The sequence below is a fragment of the Callospermophilus lateralis genome, chromosome 5 (assembly GCF_048772815.1).
Source record: "Callospermophilus lateralis isolate mCalLat2 chromosome 5, mCalLat2.hap1, whole genome shotgun sequence".
Lineage (NCBI taxonomy): Eukaryota > Metazoa > Chordata > Mammalia > Rodentia > Sciuridae > Callospermophilus > Callospermophilus lateralis.
In genome coordinates this window covers 124,302,553-124,325,026 of record NC_135309.1, presented here as the reverse complement: position 1 = coordinate 124,325,026, position 22,474 = coordinate 124,302,553, and the positions used below count along the sequence as shown (strand labels likewise).

At 40.0% G+C, this 22,474-nt stretch overlaps 1 protein-coding gene across 1 annotated transcript in view; it reads right to left on the bottom strand.

Moving 5' to 3' along the window:
• Positions 1-1,295: 1,295 nt before the first annotated feature.
• LOC143400502 (chondroitin sulfate proteoglycan 4-like) overlaps positions 1,296-22,474 on the bottom strand; it is a 55,741-nt gene continuing 34,562 nt past the window's right edge. The window contains exons 8-10 of the mRNA XM_076857699.2: positions 17,949-18,121; positions 4,907-5,093; positions 1,296-4,274 (exon numbers count right to left, since the gene is read on the bottom strand). Of these exons, the coding sequence (XP_076713814.2) occupies positions 2,221-4,274; positions 4,907-5,093; positions 17,949-18,121 (2,414 nt within the window). The 3' untranslated portion in view covers positions 1,296-2,220. The remainder of the gene's footprint in view (positions 4,275-4,906; positions 5,094-17,948; positions 18,122-22,474) is intronic.

Here is a 22,474-nt window from a genome sequence, read left to right as displayed (position 1 = left end):
GTGGAATTTTCACACTTCATTGTTTTTAAAGCAAAATTTTTGCCCAGAGTCTATAATGAGCTTATTAAACCTTCCCTGGGTATGCAAGAAACTCTTCAGTATGACTTAAGCCAGAATCTCTTGTCTTGGCATCCTTGACCCTTGGGGCCAGATCATTCTTTGCTGTCTTGTGCATTGTTGGATATTTAGAGCCACTAGCCAGTAGATGCAAGAAGTTCCCTTTCCCAGCAGTTTTGGAAATCAAAATTGTCCCCAGCCATTGCCAAATGACCCTTGGGAACACATCTTCCCTCACACTCACCCCCATCATAGTCCACTCCACCTCCAGCCCCACACCTGGAATACTAGCCTCTGGCTTCAAGAAAATTATTAAATGAAAAGGAAATATTAGAATCCAATTTGAATGGTCAAAGTTTTTGTTTCTCAGGTATTTTAATACCCAAAAAGTATTTTAATAGACATAATTCACTGGCAATCTAATTGTGATCCCCTTCATCCTTCTCTAATTACACCATGGACTGAGCTAGTGATCCACTGATCTCAGATGTGGTGGACTCTTCTCTCAGGCCCAGCAGAGATGATCAGTCATGAGAATCTCACTTCCTTTTGCTGGTATTTGGGACGATTGGTGGAGAGTTGGAATTCATGTTGCTGAATTCTAGACAATGAGCCACAAAAAGAATAATAAATGATTGGGGAGGAATTCTCCTTGTAAGATTAAAATAATAATACAAGTAAAATAGGAGTCTCTCTAAAAGAAATGAGATGGACATTATTATCCCAAGTACATGTATGAAGACATGAATGGTGTGACTCTGTGTACAATCAGAGTCATGAAAAATTGTGCTCTACATGTGTACTATGAATTGAAATGCATTCTGCTGTCATGTATAACAAATTAGAATAAATAAATAAATTTAAAGAAAAATAAGAGTCTCTAAGAAAAAGTCATTTTGTCCTTTCTCTCATCCACTGTAATTTGTCTTGAATGTGCTTGGAGTTTTGGCAGCCATCTGACAAGCACAAAGAATTGGACAAAAGAGTGAGATGCTAAGGAAGGCATGATGCTTAGGAAGGTAGGGCAGAGGGAACAAAAGAGCTTCCGTCCTTGATAACACCCTTGAATTGCTGAGCCAGCCTTGGACCACACACTTCCAGAACGCTAATTGAGATATTCGCATATTATGGTCTACAGGGAAAATTCAAGAACTAAGGATTATTTTTATATTTTTCAAAGGCTGATTTAAAAAAAAAAAAAGGTGAATGAATAATAGAGACTGATTGGGGCCCACAAAACCAAAATGTTTATTAAGTTACTCTTTACAGAAAAAAAAATTGCCAATCTCCAACATAAACCACTTATACTGAAGGTCTTGTGACTGGAAATCCAAAGCAAGTACTCATACAAGTACTAATATATTCTTTTTACAGTTACAGAAACTAGTATTTGATCAGTGCAACAGAAACTAGTATTTGATCAGTGCAATTAGAGAATTCAAATACAAATTTGTCATTATTTCTATTCGTTAAAAAGTAAAGCCAAATTGAAGGTCCACAAAAGCATTTAACAAACTTTTTTCTCTTAGAGCTTCCAATAGTATTTCTACTACTGTTAGGCTTGATTTCACAAGTCAGAAAAGATAAAATCTTTGGTGAAATATAAAGCATGCAGTGAATATCTTCAAAGGAGGATCCACTATCTGGATCATCACCGCATTTTCTGCAATAGGAAAACAAACCTAGGGACCTCATGGAGAAGGCACTGCAGAAAAACACCACATAAACTCACTGGGGTGATAAATTGCCTCTCCTATTGCTGAGATGGTTCTTGCACTTCCTGCTGACTCACTCAGAGCAAATCCTCAATGAAAAATATTCAAAGCTGTAACTCCATGTCCCATTAAGACTGCTGCTTTTCAGTGGGGCCAATACGTTCAGTAGCACCTTGGTAAAGGGTTTAAATATTGACAGAAGCTTGTGAATCATGTCCAGCAGAGGACATACAAAACCTGCCGTGGAAAGCCTATGAGTGCTGTTCAGAAGTTCCAATAAACACCCACCAACCATAGGGTCATGACAGTGAGTGGCTAGCAAGGTCAGGTTGGTTTCCTTCCTTCTTCCTTCCTTCCTCCCTCCCTCCCTCTCTCTTTCTTTCTTTCTTTTGTGCCTATCCTAGTACCTGGTACATGTAGGTGGTCAATAAGAAGCACAGCCCCCAATCTAGACCCAATACTGGTTGTGCTTCAGCGTTGGGTTGGTTTGTCGGCAGAGCTTGATCATGTCAGGATCCAGGTTCATCCACGTCTCCCAAGGAGCACATCTTTCTGTTGGTTCAGCCACTGGAGAGGCCATTTGTTCACATGGAGGAGTCCTGAAAAGACTGGCTGGGGGACTGCTGGAGCTTTTCATGAGGGGTGTCACTGTGACGGTAGGAACTGTTATACTCCTTTCTGGCCTACAACTTGGGGTTGTGGGTTCTAGGTTGGCCTGGGGCGCAATAAGAGGTTTTGCCTTTTCTTTCCTCTGGCCCAGCAGCCACACACACAAGGCCACCACAGTCACCATTAGCAGAAGGAATACTGCAGCCAAGGGTATAATGACGATCAGCGGGTAACTGCTTTCTCTGAGCTGAGTGGGTGCCCCAGAGCTGGCTTTGGTAGTAGCTGGTGGCCAAATGCTAGTGGTAGGAGAGACCTTGTCATCCAAACTTGGCTCTTCACCACTGAAGGGTCCCCAGGGATCTGCTCTGTTCCATCTAGTCTGAGTCAGCTTCCCCAGAGTTTCCATCTGTGTCAGGGCCACGGGTCCTGAAGAAACCACAGGCTTTTTCTGCAAGAGAACTGAGGTCACGAGGTTATCACCAGTGACTAGTAAAGGAACATCTGATGTAAGAGTCTGCAAAAGCCAGGGGTCAAGTGGCATGATGGTGAAGGGGAGGTGACCAATTGCTGGCTGTACATGATCTGCCCTGAGCAAGAAAGTGAAGGAATCATTCAGCATATCAGTGCCTGATAGATTGGCATGTGGATCGAGCATCAATAGCCCTTGGTCAATGTCCCTCTGAGTGAATAGAGTTGCATCTTCCATTATGGTGCTGTGAATCACTCTTCTTATAAGTCTTCCGTGGACAGGGGGTTCTGTCACTTCAAATTTGGGATCACTGTTAGTCATGTTAGCAAGCTCAGTAGCATCAAGGTCCTTTCTTCTCAGCTGATGAGCCACCCTGTTGGCAATTTTCAGATTTGATGTAACCCTCAATAACGGCTGCACTCTGATACCCAGGGTTTGTCCTGTCAGGTTGCATTCTGATGTAAACAGTGAAAACCGTAACTGGTCCTCTGAGGCCGTGAGGTTTGTCATGTGGTAGGAGAGTCTTCCTGAATCCAAATCCTCCTGTCCAAAGCTGGTGACCACCTGGTTTCCCATCAGCAGGTGCCCATGTTGGAGAGGCCATGTTATTCGGTAAGTGATCTGGGGACTCCTTCCATTTGTCACTGCTGACAGGTGAGCATTGGTGATGGGGACCGTTGTCTGGCCTTGTGGGACAAGAAGGTCTGTGAGGTTCATGAGGGAGATGGAAATGGGAATGACGTCCAGGTGGAAGAGTTTGTATAGAGGGCGGTGTTCACCATCAGTCACACTGAAGTAAAACACTCCAGAGGATGGGCTTCCATCTTGTGTAAACCACACCTGAGAGTTATCGATGTCAGCTTGGGTGAATTGATGAACAGGTGTGTCTGGAGGGTAAGTCATTGCCAAAAAGCCATTATTGGGGTTACGGATGATCGTATATCTGATCTCATCTGGAGGGCTGTCTAGATCTTCCACTTTTAGGACTTCAGGACCTACAACCAACCTACTGCCTTGCAGAACTTTCAACCGAAGTCCTTTTGTCTTTAATTCTGGTGCCTGGTCATTCACAGGAGTGATGGTGATGTTAAACATCTCCTCAATAAAGTCAGCCTCTGGCTTGGTGACAGACTTATGCTTTTCATTTGACCAAACAGCAAAGGTGAAACTATCAGCCAGTGTTTCAGAGTCATCGTGGAGGTATGTGATTTTAAGTTTATTAATTAGAGACTGGGAGAAATTAGGTTTCCCTTTGGTAAGGTTTCTTTCTCCAACCATAATGGTTCCATGATAAGGAAGAGATATTATCTGGAACCAAATTTCACAGGAAGAACGCTGGGATTCAGGTAGTTTAAATAAGAGGTTGGAAGCATCTAACTTAGATTGGTCAATTAGAACTTTGTCTCCCTCTTTTACAGCAGCTCCTGTTAAAACATAAAGAACAAAGTGACATCTCATTAGAACATTCAGATGATGGCTGTAAAGCACTTTCTCCTACTAGATTATTCTAAACACTTGGTTGTTTATGTATACCTAAATTAACATTTCTACCCAAGGCATGTGAAAAAAAATAAATTTTAAATACAAACCCACAGGTACACAATTAGGAAAACATTTCAGGCAAGTAAGCCCTAAAACTTTAGATTCACTTACTAAATGGTAATTTCCTAACTTATCTACTACTGGTCTTTCTCTTGCTATGGAAACAAATGCAGCTTTCAATACCTCTTTCCTTTCAAAAACTTACCTAAATTGTCATTTTCGTTTCCTATCAACAGTTTTCAGTCACGGGCATTGTGAAGTCCCCTTTCAGGGGTATAAATAAAATTCTTTAAAGCCAAGTTGCCATCCTTTCCCCAATACAGCCATTAAAGTTATGAGAGAAAATAGAAGAGGCTCAGAGAAAGAGGACATATAACAAAATAACAGACTGTTATAACTGTATTAGTTTTATTTCAAAGTTGGCATCATAGCATTGACAAAAAGTGAAAGATTTCTTTCCCAATTGTTCCTATTTTAATATAGGTAAGGTACTGACCATATCCAGTAGCATTACCTGTGTTGGCGAGCAGGCAACTCTGCCGACCAGGCTCATGAACTTCATATGAAATGCTAATGCGAAACTCCTTGGGGCCTAGAGCTGCGGCTGGTGGGGAGGACGCTATGAATGTGAAAGAGTCTTCTGCAGTCCAGCCTGTGTTCACTCGATCCACATGCTGGTATAATATCAGCCCTTCACTGACCTAGACAAACAGTAAGAAAAATCATCCCCTAGCTTCCAGGGTGATGCAAGGATTAATATGTACCCTACCTGGAGGACATAATATCTTTTCATGTCTTACTCTATTCAGGCTCAAATAATTGCACATATCCATGTAAAGCAGGGACACAGAAAAGGTGGTAACTTGTTTTCCAAATCAAGGGGATTCTAAATTTAAGTGGGTCTCATTAGTGCCCAGGTCAAAACTGCCCAGGATAAACTATCATATAATTTACAGAACTATTGAGTCTACTGCATCAGTCAATATATGAAGTCTGACTCTCTGAATATGTATTGCTCTGGTTCAGTGCTAGTTTAGTGGATATATACAGAACCAGAGTTCTAGGAAGTGAGTGTCTACGGAAGTTAAGCTCCTTGTCCCAGAGTGCCCCAAAACCGTTGGTGAGGAGATTCTTGTTCCTTAAACTATTCAAGGATGAGGCAAGGATGGTGTAATTGGGGGATTTTAAATGGGGATGAGAAATCACCATCTCTCCACATTTCCTCAGAAAGGAACAGATTGCTTATGAGAAATTGAATTACTCTGATTAAAAGAAATCCAATTTGGATTGGAAATTGGAAACTCTATTATCCTCTTCAAAGATGGTCATTTCTGGTACTAATAGCAACTCAGCTCCACAGAAGTTCCTGGAAAATGAGACTTCTTTATTTAACAGTCCTACCATTTCTATTCCTAGCTTCAGATTTGTGACAAAAGGTCATAAACATATTCCTCCTCCCAGAAACAGGAGATTGTGCCATGAATTTTGGACCTGAGGATGTTCCTAAAAGGTCCCTGTTCTGCTTCATAAGGCAAAAGAAATCCAATTTCTTTATTTTTTAAAATATTTTTAGTTGTAGATTGACACAATACCTTTATTTATTTATTTTTATGTGGTGATGAGGATTGAACCCAGTGCCTCACACATGCTAGGCAAGCACTCTACCACTGAGCCACAATCCCAACCCAAGAAGTCCAATTTCTTATAATTGTAAGTAAACTAGTATTTTAACCAGGAGGAAAGATTTTCTTGAAAACTGGTCACTCTTGTCCATTAGTACTTAGATGTAAGTAATAATTAGCTTTCCTAAAAACACACAAACACACACACACACACACACACACACACACACATATATATATATAGAGAGAGAGAGAGTTATTGAAATAATAAAATGTACCAAGGAAAATAACTGGAGAAGTGTCCTAGACATGGTTTATATTTCAAGAGTCTAGTGGAGAAGTCTCATCAAAATTCTATTTTTGAAGAAGTATTTCAAGAGTGAGAAATGAGATGTCAAAAACCAGTTGACTCATTTTGCACTGGAGAGTGAGAGAACTGAATCAGAGGGATCTTGAGCATCTGGATTTTAAGACTGGATAGAAAGTGATGAAGTGAAGGGGAATAAGAGTGACTGTGGGATTCCCACTTGCCAGTCACACCCTGAAGGAGGACTGCAGGGGAATTAGAGTCTTTAATGTTGAGAAGAGGGTTTTAGCCTCTCCAGCTTCAGGAGCCGGATTCTAAGGGCTATGTATGTGAGCATGCAGGTTTGCAGGTGGGTATGTGTGTGTTTGTGTGTGTGTCATCAGGAAAGGGCCCAGAAAGGGAGAAGGAGGCCAGGACTTGATGAGACAAAAAGTATGCAGTGAACCTGAGGAGAGAAGGATCTCAGAGAAGGTTGGGGATTTGGTCACCTCAAGTGGAAAAATGGCCTTAGGAACAGCTTCCAACAGCTCTACATATTTCCACTGTATTAAAAATGGATGGATAAGCCACTTAGCTGAATACCTGAGCTCTAGGATTAAGAAGGGGAGGGGAGGTTTTTATTCTCTGAATTTACATTAGCCCAGATATTTTCCTCTTTTAAGAAAGGGTCTTTCTGGAATAACATTAAAACCAATTTAGAATTCCATCTAAGAAACATAGTAGGAAAACAATATGAGAAAAAATCACCATTTGACAACTATAACAGCCATAATGTTTTAGGCAAGATCCTAAAATGATTGCTAAAATAGGCTAAAGCATGATGAGAAAGAGGATTTTTAAATGGTTACGAAGTGTCTCCTCAAGACACTGATTTATCACAATAGGGAGAAAAGCACTTGCTCAATGGAGAAACCCAAAAGGCAGTGCTCCACCAAGCAATGAATAGATGTCTTCACTCCCTGACAGAGTCAACATCAAAGCCTGCTGATAGGAAGTTCTGAGAAGAACCAACCAGCTCCCGTGGCACTCCTGCCCAGAATGCACATGCTGAATGTGATCACAAGGAAACATCAGATAAAATATCAGATAAGATCAAACTCAAGGGCATTTTACAGAGAACTGGCCTGTAGTCTTTAAAAAAAATTTAAAAAGGCAAGATCATAAAAGATAATATAATAGAACTGAGAAGTGTTTCTACTTTTTAAAGGAGACTAAAGAAACTTGACAAAAAATGCTATGTTTCATGCTGTGTGTAATTTCTCTTTTGCTATAAAGGACACTTACTAAAACAATTTGGGAAATTTGAATAAGATCTATAAATTATATAATAGTATTATAGCAATGTTAATTTCACAATTGTGAAAATTATACTGTGGTTATACAAGAGAAAACCTTGTTTTTAGAAATTGTACATTGAGGTATTTAGAAGAGGCATATCAGCTACAGGCTCTCAAAATTCCAGGAGAGAGAGAGAGAGAGAGAGAGAGAGAGAGAGAGAGAGAGAGAAATGGATGTGGGGAGAGAGAGAGAGAAAATTAAAAATTAATTGTGGTTTAAAGCTAACTTATGGAAAAACTGTATGAGACTTCTTTGTACCTTTTTGCAATTGTTCTATAACTTACTACACAATACAAAGTTAAAGAAATAATTTCTAAAGGAACTCCTGTAGTATTTTACTATATCAGCTTCAAGAAAGGACCAATAATCCCTATTCTCTGATGACTCACATATGCAGAGGGACAGAGACCAATCCACAATGCCTTGGGGACTCTAAAATCAATAAGTGTTTTTTTTTCCTATCCTGAGTTAGTCTATCCCCCTCCTCCCAAAACTACCTCCCACTCCTACAGCCTCAAACTTGGGCTAACAAGGCTGTCATCCTGTGTCACCCAGGAATGGGTAGATGTGGATCCAAATCTTAGAACTTCTCAGAGTAATGCTTTTATTTGAAGGGACAATATTACAAGATCCATGGATGGCAGAGATCTAAACCTTCTGTATCTCAGACTGTTGATTTCTAAGGAACCACAAAGAACTTTTGTCAGATATTAAAAAGGGATTTGACTCTAAGGACAGGGCCCTACTGACCTTTCTGTGATGCATTAAAGTTTACAGCTGAGTGGCTGCTGAAGGGTTAGAGAAGTTGGGAATGGATGGACCCTTGCCCTCGCCCCATTGCAGGGCTGGTTGGTAGCACAGATGGGGACAGAAGCCACATCTCCCACATCTCCAGGCACTCATATAGTACTTTACTGAGAGGAACTCTTTGGCTCAAACTGCTTGAATTACTGCTCTTATTCCTAGAAGGAAGAAAAGGACACTTAATATGAAAATGAAAGCAGAAGAGTGTAGTAGATTTTGAGCCTTGGATCAATGAGAGTTAAATTCAAATATAAATGCAAGCAATTTTCAGCTCTATGGTCTGCATGCCACTCATTTAACCTCTCTGGACCTCCATCTGTGCATTAAAATACAGAATAATGTCTTTTAGATGTGCATTTAATTTAATTGGCTTATAACAATATCAGTGCTCAAAATGGCAGGCCTTGGGCCTTCTAGGTCTTTCTAAAAAGTGTCTGAGTCCTCACTGACCAGGTAGCTGCTCACTGGGACATGCGGAGATTTAGTTAAGATGGAAGGCTATACTCATTTTTTGTAGTGAATCCCTACACGAAGATATTAGGCAATCTGAAAGTCCTAAAACATGTCTAATAAAATAAATATTTTTTCTCATAAAAATGAGAATTTGTATAATTTGTAGGCTGAAGTTGTTGCACAAATTCTGGAAGCTTAGTTCTAACTCCTTTGTAATTAAGTATTTTTTTTACCATTCTACTACTGGGCATTTCAATAAATATTTGTTTAATGAAAAAAATAAACTGCTTTTTATAAAATTTTTTGAAATTTAATTAGAAAGTATATATATTTATAATCATTAAGCAGTGGAAATAAGGCAATCCAGGATATTTCTTACACATGGAAAAATTAACAAAAACACATGAAAATACCTAAGTTTTATTGAACCCTAAATACAAAGTCCAGGCATTCTACAAGGCACTTAACGTAACTCATTTTATTTTATTTCTTTTCTTTTGGGTGATACTAGGGATTGAGCCCAGAGATACTCTAACACTGAGCTATATCCCCAGCCCCTTTCTAAATTTTATTTGTTAGGGCCCACTTCACAGATTGGAAAAAACATGACTCAGAAAATGTAAATAAACAATAAATGGGACAGCCTAGTTTTGAACCTGGTCCTATGTAACTCCAGAGTTCATGCTTTTCCCACTAAGAGTTGCATTCACAGTCAGTGAGCTTTTAGGCAAAAAAGAACTTCCCAAGATAAGCTCTCCGACTTCAAGGAGACTAGTAATTGGGAAAGTCAGTGGGTAAAGATGACGAAGGCAGACAAATACTACTTTGTGGTCTGGCCTGGCCAGAACAGTCAGTATCAGCCGGAGGTTGTCCAGACTTGTAAAGATTCAAAGAAATAGTTCATTCTATAGACTGTGTTTGTTATAAGTGGCAAAATTAAAGAAAGGTAGCATTCCAGTTCTTCTACAAGAGGGCCATTTTTTAAATCATAAGACACAAGGAGAAAAAGGGTGGGATGGAAGGAAAAGGATTTTTTCACTGGGGATCATTCCTGTTTCAAGGCCTTCTAGGTGACTAGCAGATACCTGTGTGCAGGAGGCTAAGTTTTTTAAACCTGAATCCAGAGAGCTAAGGTCATGTGATTGTCCTTGGATGAATCCAGTGAGCAATAGGAGCTCAGATACACCATGCGTGATGGAGTCACCATGTCGTGGAATCTGACAATTTCTTTTCTTTTGGGTGATACTGGGGATTGAACCCAGAGATGCTCTACCCCTGAGCTATATCCCCAGCCCCTTTCTAAATTTTATTTTTAGACAAGGTCTCACTAAGTTGTGGGAGCAGCCTCAAACTTGTGATCCTTCTGCCTCAGCCTCCTGAGGTGCTAGGCTTCTAGCACCCGGCTTGACAATGTTTTTCTTTTTTCCTAAAGACATTTTATAGGTCCGTAAAAGTACACGTGGACAGGACTGAGTGTAGAAGAATGGAATAGTCAAACATGCCCAAAAGACAGGGCTGGAATACTCAAGAGAATATCTTCACTCTGAGGGTCTTTCTAAATATAGCTCCTCAGGATCCTGATAAGAAAACCAGAGCACAGGTCTTTTATACTGATCCTTCCCGTAGTGGGCTTAAATGTCAAACATAGCTTTGAAATTCCAATTGGCAAACAGAGTAACCAAATTATCTCAGGGTCAGTCTGGGGATGGGGAGGGAGAGATGGAGACAGAATCCACCCACTTGGTTCCACAACACAACGGCTTTGCCCAAAGTCCGTGTCTCTGGGTAGGATAGTGTCTGGCCAGAGGAGCAAAGGAAAGAGAACTGATCCCCAAATTTCTATCTTGGGCAGGTTTTCTTTCTTTTATTTTTTCAATGTTATAGTTGGACACAATACTTTATTTTATTTTTATGTGGTGCTGAGGATCAAACCCAGCGCCCTGATTGTACTAGGTGAGTGCTCTAACCACTGAGCAACAACCCCAGTCCCCTGGGCAGGTGTTCATAGGGAAAAGAAACTTCAGAAAGCCAAACAATTCAAGAAGATAACGCCTCCAAGGTTCCGTGAGGATTAACAAAAAAACCCCTAAAAGCTATCCCCCTGAAGGCACCAAGATCCTGGGCTCCTGAAAGGTGAGCTCAGAGGATGACTCCCCTCTGTGTGCTCGTTCTCTTTTCCACCAGGACTGGCCCCTTGTGGCTGCAGAAAACAGCCTGGTCACAAAGTTTCCAGAAGAGATCAGAAGTCCAGGACAGCTCAGGGTGCCAAGGGTTAGAGAGTTCCCAGGTATCAGGTTAAATAACTCGGGCTGGGTTAAGACCCAGGAGTGATTACCCCACTGGGAATGGGTAGAAGCCATTTCAGGAAACCTGAGTTCCTAAATGGTTCTATCTGTCTTCTCAAAGAAAGAGCCAACAATTCTCACAGACAGAATCATCTCTGGTGATTCAAAGTCTTTGGGCCAAGACCCAGCAGTTATTTCCAGTTCGAACAATGAGCAGGTGACTAGGTAACAGCACAATAATTATTACACATGGAAAAACACTCTCTGTGTAATTCAGTGACTTGTAATGGCAAAAAAAAGATTGCTGAAACAACAACTACAACAAAAAAAAACTGGCAGAAAATGTCCACAATGACTACTGAGTCTAGCGCCATTGAGCTAGGGGTCCCAATTAGGCAGAGGTAGGGGTGAGGTAGATTAATTAATAACAGGAGACACTGATCCCTCCCCGATAAGCAAATTCAGGGACCAAATCTTAATGAGCCATTAAGTTGATTGCATTCACCATTAAGTAGTAATAAATTAATTTCTATCCCATAGGGAAGGTGTTCACCATTTCTTAAAAATTTTAAGTGTTGTCTGGAGCAACAAACCCAGGTTCTGGGAGAAGTAATTTAGACGTATTCATAACCCAGAAATGATTGTATAATTTTCTAAATGTGGCTCTGGGAACCTGTATCTGTGTGGCAGCAGTAGGAGAGCCTAAGATGGATGAGCTCCCATCCACAACAGCACAATAACCAAAATGCAATTACTGGCTTTGTGGAAAGAGGCCAGGCATCATAAACGTCAACCCCGGAACACTTTGCTTTTTAATGACTCTAAATTATCTCAACAAGCACTGGAATGAAAATCACTCAATTAGCTTACAGCTCTACTTGGAAGAGCTCAGTGCTTTATAAAATTAGATTCTTATTTTGTCCATATACCCTTTAAAAGGAACAATCATTTCTCTAAATCTGTTTTTTAAAAAGCTGTCATTTAATTTTAAAATCTGATGATTTACTCTCTTGGAATGCTCATGTTTAATCCTTCAGCAGCAGATTTTCAGCAAAAGTTTCTGTGGTTTATCTTTTTTCCATCTAGACAGATATAATATGGCAAATAGCAGGAAGGTTACTTATATATCTTGGTAGGCTGACATGGTATGGTTTTTAAAAATGGTGAATTTATTCTGGAATAAGAATATTTTTGAGTAATAACATAACAAAATTTTTCCTCCTGATTTTTTTGCCAAAGTGTGATATTAAGCACACTAGAGCCAAAATTTCTTTCATAAGTTATTTCTATCCAAAGTCACTGATTAAAATGTTCATTTTCAATTATCCATCATAAGCAAGAAAGAAGGTGGGTTTTATGATAGAGTTGTTTTGCCTCCCCTACTGGAGGGGACACATGGAGAACTGGGAACAATTTAATGTTCTCAGGGACAGGTGTGAAAGAGCATGCAACCATCAGTCACCTAAAACACTCCCGCAATTGGCTCTTGTGATTAGAAAAACTGGCCTAGGAAGCCAAACCTAAATCAAATCCATTTGATAACTTAACACTTTCAGAGCTGAACTTATCATATATTTAATTGGTTCCCAAGCACTCCCTTTTTTTGCCAATAAGACTGAAGAAGTTATGAAAGTGCATAGTACATTAATGTGTGTTAATAAGTATCTTCATTGAATATTTTGGAGAAAAGTACCCCTACCACCTCCAGGGCTGGGGATGGAATCTAGGGCCTCATACATCCTGGGCCAGTGATCTACCTCTGAGCTATGGTCTCCAACTCAAGAAAAAAGCGTTTGATCCTCTTCACTACCTCCATAACCTGTCTCAATCAATTCTTTTTTTTTTTTGGGGGGGGGGGTTGAGTACCAGGGATTGAACATAGGGGCACTTGCCCACTGAGCCGCATCCCCAGCCTTATTTTGTATTTTATTTAGAGACAGGGTCTCACTGAGTTTCTTAGTGCCTCACTTTTGCTGAGGTTGGCTTTGAACTCATGATCCTTCTGCCTCATGCTCCAGAGCCACTAGGATTACATGTGTGCACAACAGTGCCCAGCCTACATCCCTTCTTTTATTTCCCAAAATTGTCTGGATAATAAATCTGAGTCATCATAAAATGGTTGGGAGCTAATCTGGGTCATATTGACAGAAGACATAAAACTGCAGACTTTAGGAAAAGATAACACATTCCATATGCCTGTGAAAACGGAGACAGGATCTGGAAAGGGCAACACCAGGAAGACAAGAAATGTCTTCCTCTTCCCAAGTCACAAATAAAAATGTCCATTTTTGACCACACAAGCCAACCAGAAGTGGAATGCCTTCAGATCAGCACTTGTTGTGCTATATTTTCAGGTGATGATCTGCTTTTGCTCAGGAATTTAATGTTTTAATACTTTCTCATTTTATTTTTTAATAATAAGCATGTATTACATTTTATATTCAGAAAACAATGCACATACTGAAACATCAAAATGAGCCACTACCCTGAAGGAGTCAGAGTTTACATTTTGTTTTCTATCCCTCCAGAATTCTCTCTGCATATTCTCTCCCCTACCCACATTACCTATGTTTTTTAGGATGGCCGAAGTGGGAAGAGAGTCAGGGTTTTCCAGTGACATGCAGAGAGAGTTAACAAAACACATCCTGTTAAAATGACTCAACTTGGCAGCAGCAGCTCTTGGTTGCTCCTATGAAGAGTCCTTCCACCATGCCTTTTTTTCTCTGACCACCACTGTGGAGCTCTCCTGGCCCTGGGCCTTATTCTTCCTCCAGCCTGTGCACCATGCAAAGATGGAGTGTACAATCCCTGCACGGGGCCTCTTAGGTATTTCTGAGCCCTCTCCTCTCATCATCCCTTGGGGACATGAATTCAAGAACAACCAGGTACTCTCCCCAAAAGGAAACAATAAATGGGTTATAAGGTGAAGCAAATGTCTTTCTCCTCTGACAACCTCATTCCCATTCACTAAATTACTGTAGCACATTAAAGTAAACACACTGGCCAATCCAGCGTCCCAGAAAATTGCCTTCCCTTGGGAAATTAGGCTTTTAGCTACTAGGAGAAAAAAGGGACTTTTCATATTTCCAAGAACAAAAAGATAATAACATCAGCCTTAGCTACCATTTAATTAGTGATTGCAATTCTCATAATTTTCTATTACCACTCATTTTTATTATCAGTTGGACTTTCTCATACCAGAAGCAGGGCTGAGACACCATTGACAGAGTCTCTAGTTTTACCCGCTCCCCAGCTGATCCATGTGGTCAACCTAGTTATCCACCTTATGCAGCTGCTCACTGGTAATCAAGAGACAGGCTGTTCCTTTAATGCAGCCTGCATGACTACCCCACTGGACCTTATGCCCCACATAGACTGAGAAAATATGCCACCGTAACCACTTTTCAGTCACTCTGTGACCTCTTGGAATTTACATCTGCCTGCTTTAAACCCACCAATTAAAATTCCCTTAGGAAACCTGTTTGAAGGACTCTGAACATAGCAGAAGCATTGGGGTCCTTTTCCTTCTTCGTGAGCTTTTTGCATATATAGCTTCTGGGTGTGCCATATACTCCCCAGGACCTATAAGTAATAAAATTTCTATTTCCATCTAGTATCTCTCCTAATCATGGGAGAGGTGCTCTCCATTTAAAGACCCTAACACATCTATTACCTGTCTTATTCCACACTTAAACACCAGGAGCAAAGCAGGGCTTTGTTGACAGGAGCTTGACTTAGAGTTGAGTCCCTGAGTTCAAATCCTGTCTCTGCTGCTTAAAAACTGTGACCTGTGGGCAAGTTGTGTAAACTTCTAGTGGTTTACAATCTGAGTCTCTAAATGGGGAAGCAATACATTAGAAAGCTTAGAACATTGCTTAGTGCATAGTGAATGATCAAAATGGTTTCAATGATCATTACTATTATATTTTCCATTTTACAGATGAGAAAACTGAGGTTTAAAAGAGATGTAATTTGCCCTAAGTCAAGAGCTAATCTAGATTTTCTGACTTTAAAGGTCAGTCACTCATAGTGCTCAGTCACTAGTTGTCAGCAGTAAACATCTAATAGGTGCCAGATTTTGAAATTAGAAGCTCTCTCTACATACCACATGCCCAAAATGCAGAAAGCATGAGCTGCTGTGCTGTATTTCTATAGACTGCAAATATATATGATATATTGTTTTAGGGAAAAAGGAATTGTCATATCCAGAGTATGCCTTGTGTAAAAAGCCTGATACACAGTCCTTGTACCCAACCCTGCATACAACACAACAATCTCTCCTTTGTCTTTTGAGTCAAAACACTGGACCAGGCACTGTGTGGCTGTGTCTGCTCAGAAGAGGAAAGGGCTGTGCAGTCAGAAGCCGGCTTATTAGGGAAGGAGGGTGGAACTCCTCTCTCACCACCCCTGACTTGCAGGGTGGTCAAGTTGTGCTTGGAGCTGGAGCCTGCTCCAGTCTCCACAGGGACAAAGGGCCCTTCATTTCAGGAGCCCCAGCAGGACGCTTCAACAGTTCTGGCCAACACCTGTCCTTGCTGTGTTTTTCTGGTTACTTGCCTCTTTGTTCGTAAAGGAGAAGAAATTACAAGGGGAAAAATATGAGACCGTCATGTAATGACATTTTAATCAATCAAAAGTTTGCTTATCCTGCGGCCTTATATCTAGCTTGAGGTATTAATTTCCTGTGTACCAATATGTTGTATTGTTAAAGGTGGTTTATTTTCACAGGAAAATGTACCCTGACTTCCATTATTATAAACAGTTTCGGATTACCAGGCTAGTCTACTGAGGGAGATTGTCTTACTACCCCAATCATTCAGTGCCCCCTCCCTATAAGATTAAATTTCTACATCCCGTTGACATCAGGTTAGCTCATGTGGCTTTCTTTAGCCAATGAAATGTGAGAACAGCTGACATTTTCGGTCACAAGCTGTAAATCATCACATGGTTCCACCATTACTTTTTTCTCTCTGCCACAAGTACAGAAATGTTCAAGAGACAGCTCCTTTAACTCAGGTCCTGGAACAAAAAAAGATAGTACAGCAGACCCACAACCAACCATAATACAAGTAGTAAATACATTTTTATTATTGTAAGTCAATAAGATTTGGAAGTTGTTTGGTATTATAGCAAAATCTAGTGGATTCTGGCTACTATAACCACTAAAGCCTATTTTGACTAAAATACCATATATTAAATAAAAAATAGTATATTTTTGCAATCAGAAGTCATTGAAAATAATGCTTGCAATGATCATAATCAAAATTTAAAAAAAAAATCAGGACCAGAGCCAAGGCATCTCTACATAATTGATGTAATTCTTATTAGTATTCAAAATGCAAACTGACCTCGGGCATGGGGCATGTTTTGATGCCTCTGGGCACATTCAGGTCCCCTACACAGTGTAATTTTCATCCTAATCCTTTTTTTCCCTCTCATAGAGTGCATCTGTGAACCAGAGAAATCATACTTCCTCTTTTTAGCAGCACATTCAGAGCTTTTGCTAGCCTCATGACCTGTTCCTTTAAATGCATCCCAGACAAAGGCAACTGCAATGCAAAAGCCAAATTCAATCCTGCCACATTGTGTTGGAGAGAAAAGGCTCAAAGGTTAACAAAAGACCTACACTTTACTCTTGCTGTTTCCTCTAAACTGGATTGTGGATGTTTTTATTCTTTAATCATGTAAATCTATAGCCAAATCAACTGTCAGATCCATGTGTACACTGTTTCAGAATAGGAAAAGAAAGTTGAAGAGCAAACAAGAGGAATGGATATAGTCAAGAATTCTATTTTGGAAACATAGACTTTCAGAGAATTAATTAACATAAAGAAAATATGTCTGGTCAATCCAGTTCCTAGCTGGAATATGAAAGAAAAAATAACCAAGAGTTTGAAGGCTTATCTATTTTAATAAGAAGGTAAAGAAGATATGTGGATGCTAGTACTGGTGATAAAGTGCAGTGAAGTTCAAAATAGCTCTGGATGCAGATTACAAACACAACACTCCCACTGGATTAGACAAAGGGGAATTAAGGGAAGGGAGGGGAAATGGGAAGGGGAAAAACAGTGGAATGAATCAGACATAACTTTCCTATGTTCATATATTAATACATGACCAGTGAAACTCCATGTTGTTGTACAAACACAAGAAAGGGAAGTTACACTCCATGTATGTATGATATGTCAAAATACATTCTATGTCATATATGACTGAAAAGAAAACACACACATATTCATATGCCCATGTATACATTAAATTATGTAATGTATGTAATATCATATATTAATTATAAATATACACATACATATATCCTATAGGATTTACTCCAGTAACTACCCTTTGAATTTCCTTTTAAGTTAGTCTTTAATGATAAAAGATCCCCTTTAAAAAAAATTTTTTTAGAGTAGGTAAACACAATGCCTTTATTTTTATTTGTTTTTACGTGATGCTGAGGATTGAACCCAGTGCCTCACCCATGCTAGGCGAGCACTCTACCACTGAGCCATAACCCCTGCCCCAAAAGGATTCCTTTTTATTTATTAAACTCAGAGTTTAAGTGAGTAGTGTTTTCTGACAATTATGTCTCTTCTTGCACTCCTTACAAAGTGTCTGGTTTCATAGCTACAATGAATAATGGCCTGGGCAGAGGGGCATGTCTGCTTGGATTAGTGGGATGAAGACAAATGAGAGGCCCACCCTGCATCCATGCTAAGCCCTGCTCCCAGCACAGACTTCGGAACTCACCAGATATTGGGTAAAAATGGAAACCTTCTCTGTGCTGTTGTCAGAATTCATTCTCAGCAACCTCCCAAGTCTAGGGGAACTTACAACTGTGAAAGTAATAGATCTGTTTCCTGCGTTGTCTACATCATTGGTCACAGCTTTCAGGTCACGAGGTGAAAGAGGCTTCACAGAACCTAAATAAAGATTAAAACGTGAGTGCAAGTATAAAACATAGGAATAATAGTCTTTACAGACCCCTGACATCTCTATCAAGAGCACATGGGTATAAAAGAAGGACTGAGGAATTCAGCTTGAAATTGAGTTGCAAGGGGCTAATGATCCTTGAGGCATCTATTCATGGGCATGAGTGGCTACTGGGGACCCAGGAGAAATCAGCTGCTCCCCTCCCCTCCCTCAGCCCAGCCTTGGTGTCCAACTGATCCCTAGAGAAAGAAATCAATGCCAGGGCACGGATGGCCCCTTGGCTCAGCATATGTGAAGGAAACGCAGATTGCGTGGTGCTGAGAACATAAGAGACAGCACTTCCCCTTGCAGGGTGGAGAGGTCCCAGTCTGATGGAGCTGCAGGTGCTCAATGGAGTGCCCTCCACCTGCTGATACCGGAAGGAGGAGTCGGCTCCGGATCAAACACCAGACGTGTTCATGCATGAGCAAAGGGCTGTGTGAACGTCTACTGGGAAGAACTAGTGACACATGGGTTTTGATGCTATTATACCTTATTGGTAACCATTGGCCAGAGAGGCTTGGGACACTCAGGCTAGAACAGTGGTTTTTCCAATGCTCTGTGGTAAAGGATCAGCATTTTGTTCCCATTCTAATAATTTTATAAAATACAATAAAAAATGTCACATTGTTATTAAAATTTCTATACACTTCCTTTTTCTTTTCATTCTTATTTGCTCACAGGCTAGAACATCCACGGACCACACTTGGAAAAGCAGAGTCTGAGTGTATTTCCCATTACTTTGCAGTGATTTAGAGAACATCCCAACTTTATAGGAGAGGAGGTATAAATCAGATTTACATCATTCTTCTGGCCAGAATCTTACCTCATCTCTTCTGTTTTAGCCCTTGCTAAAGGGTTTTTTCAGCATTAGCCCTCTGAGAAGGCCCTTTATAATTTATGAAGTTGAATCGATCTTCCAGTAGTAACCAAGCTTCCTGAATGACATCTTTTTTTTTTTTTTTTGGCTTTCTTTATTTAGCCTTTATAATCTTAGAGAGAAGGGCCACCAAATGTAGTGTTTAAACCACATTAGGCATTTGCAGGAAGCCAGTTTGAAGCAGGACAGCTTCGAAACTTGCAAGGATTGTTTTGAGCCCTCAGTTTGGAGGGTCCATTTATTTCTTTTTTCTTTTATTAATTTTTAAAAAATATTTATTTTTTTAGTTGTAGTTGGACATAATACCTTTATTTATTTTTACGTGGTGCTGAGGATCGAACCGAGGGCCTTGCACGTGCTAGGCAACCGCTGTATTGCTGAGCCACGATCCCAGCCCTGGAGGCTCCATTTAAATTACCTCAGCCCCTTGAGATAAGCACTAGGTCATGGGGTTCCTGGGGATGAGGGTAGGTGAGTCTGTGAAAGCCAGCCTCAGGAGCATCGTTCCACCACAAGTTTAGGTCTGCCTTGGCACAAGTTCGGTCATTACAGAAAGCATCATGTGATGTTTGTAACTGTCTCCCACATCCCTCGTACTTCATGCTGCTGACATTTTTGCAGTAATTGCCACTTCCTGGTTTCTGGAGCCAAGATCAGGCAGGCCAAGAGGAGTCTCTGTGTCCCTGGTCAGTGCTATAAAGCTCCTCTGTTTCCTGTCAAGGTAGGGTCCTTCCTATCAAATGGATTATGTCCCTACATGTGTGGGTTCTGCGCACTCCAATATCCAACCTCTCCATCCTCAGTTTTTCCTTGGAAAAATTTCCCATGATGCCTTCTTCATTACTTTCTTCTTATAAAGGATCCTAGCTTATAATTCCCTTGTTCCTTTACTCTCAGGGTTACCTCTGAGGCAGGGGCAAAGTTAACAATAATCTTTTTTCTGAAAAAAGTTATTTTTCCGTACAAGAAGATATGAAATCAGTATGGCAAAAGGTATTTACACCCATGTTTATTGCTCTTCAAAATATGTCAAGATATGGAATTAACATAATTACCCATCACTTTATGAATGGATAAAGAAAATGTGGTACATATACACAACAGAATACTATTCAGCCCTAAGAGAAGAAGGGAAGGATGGGGAGATGGGGACAGAATGGTTAAAGCCAGGTACAAAAATAAGTTCTGGTATATTATTACACAGAAAGGGTACACTTGTTCATTGTTGGTGGGACTGCAAATTGGTGCAGCCAATTTGGAAAGCAGTATGGAGATTTCTTGGAAAGCTGGGAATGGAACCACCATTTGACCCAGTTATTCCCCTTCTCGGTCTATTCCCTAAAGACCTAAATAGAGCATGCTACAGGGACACTGCTACATCGATGTTCATAGCAGCACAATTCACAATAGCAAGACTGTGGAACCAACCTAGATGCCCTTCAATAGACGAATGGATAAAAAAAAAAATGTGGCATTTATACACAATGGAGTATTACTCTGCATTAAAAAATGACAAAATCATAGAATTTGGAGGGAAATGGATGGCATTAGAGCAGATTATGCTAAGTGAAGCCAGCCAATCCCTAAAAAACAAATGCTAAATGTCTTCTTTGATATAAGGAGAGTAACTAAGAACAGAGTAGGGACGAAGAGCATGAGAAGAAGATTAACATTAAACAGGGATGAGAGGTGGGAGGGAAAGGGAGGGAGAAGGGAAATTGCATGGAAATGGAAGGAGACCCTCAGGGTGATACAAAATTACATACAAGAGGTAGCGTGGGGAAAGGGAAAAATAATACAAGGGGGAGATATGAACTGCAGTAGAGGGGGTAGAGAGAGAAGAGGGGAGGGGAGGGGAGGGGAGGGGGATAGTAAAGGATAGGAAAGGCAGCAGAATACAACAGACACTAGTATGGCAATATATAAATCAATGGAAGTGTAACTGATGTGATTCTGCAATTTGTATACGGGGTAAAAATGGGAGTTCATAACCCACTTGAATCAAAGTGTGAAATATGATATATCAAGAACTAGGTAATGTTTTGAACAACCAACAATAAAAAAAAAATTAAATAAATAAATAAATAAATAAAAGGCTACTAGGAATTTTGAGTGAGTTTAGCAAGAATGTATGATGCAAAGTAAAATCAAGTATATTTCTACATACTGGTAATAAACAATACAAATTTAAAAAAAAGAAAGAAAATAATTTTATGTTATATAATTAAAAATCCCTAGAGGAGATGATTTGGGATGTTTTCATCACAAAAAAATGGTACACATTTTAGATGATAGATAACCAACGTATCCTGTGTTGATCATTACATAATGTGTAAATGTGCCAAGGCATCACACTGTACCCCATAAAAATGTATAATTATTATCCGTTCACTAACAAATAAATTTAAAAAGCATTATTTCACTCATCGTAGCCTTTTGGAGTAGAAGACTCACCGGTGCTGTTTCAAACCAAGATGGCTTTCTCTCAGCCTGGGCACATCAACCTCTCATTGTCTTCTCCAGCTACCTAACCCAGGAGGACATTGAGGCTTAAGTCAACAACAGTTTGCCCCATGCCAAAACTGCCAGGTAAGCATCTCTTACTGCCCAGCCCAACTCACCCAAAGCCGAGCATTATTTCCCCCACCTGCCTTATTTCATCCGCATAGTTGATATTTCCATCATGGAGTTCCAGGCACTTACTTTGGGAAGGATTTCCACATAAATCTTTATCCACAGAATGACAGTCCCACAAGGGGTAGGATCCTAACAGTGCTCTCTGGCACAGCTGTGGCAAGTCCTTACTCCCTTCGTACTTTTTGGAGATTGGAAAAGCAAATCAGCATGTTAACACCTCTGGGAAACCTCAGAGTAAAGAAATCTGTTTTCTCCTCCTTTTAAACACAGCATTTCTCAAACAACACTTGTATCCCAGTTCTTTGTTTCATTAAAAAAAAACTAACCACCACCAAAACAGCAAGAGTTTCATTATCACTAGACTTAGAGGTTTTATACATTTCTTCCACAAACATCTCAAATACCTAAATGTAAAAAGCCCTACATCAGGGAACAGAGATACACCAGTCTAATCTGTATATCTCTAATCTGAAAATCCAATATCTGAAATGCTCCAAAAATTTTGAGCATCAACATGACCCCACAAGCATAAAATTCCACACCTGATCTCATGTAATGAACTGTGGTCAAAATAAAGGCACATTAAAGATATTGTATAAAATTATCTTCAAGCCATGAATATAAAATGTATATAAAATATAAATGAATTTCATGTTTAAACTTAGGGCCCATCCTCAAGATAGCTCATTATGTATATGTCAATATACCAAAGTCCTTAAAATCTAAAACACTTCTGGTCCCAAGTATTTCAGATAAGTGAGAGTCAACTTGTATCAAGAAACAGCAC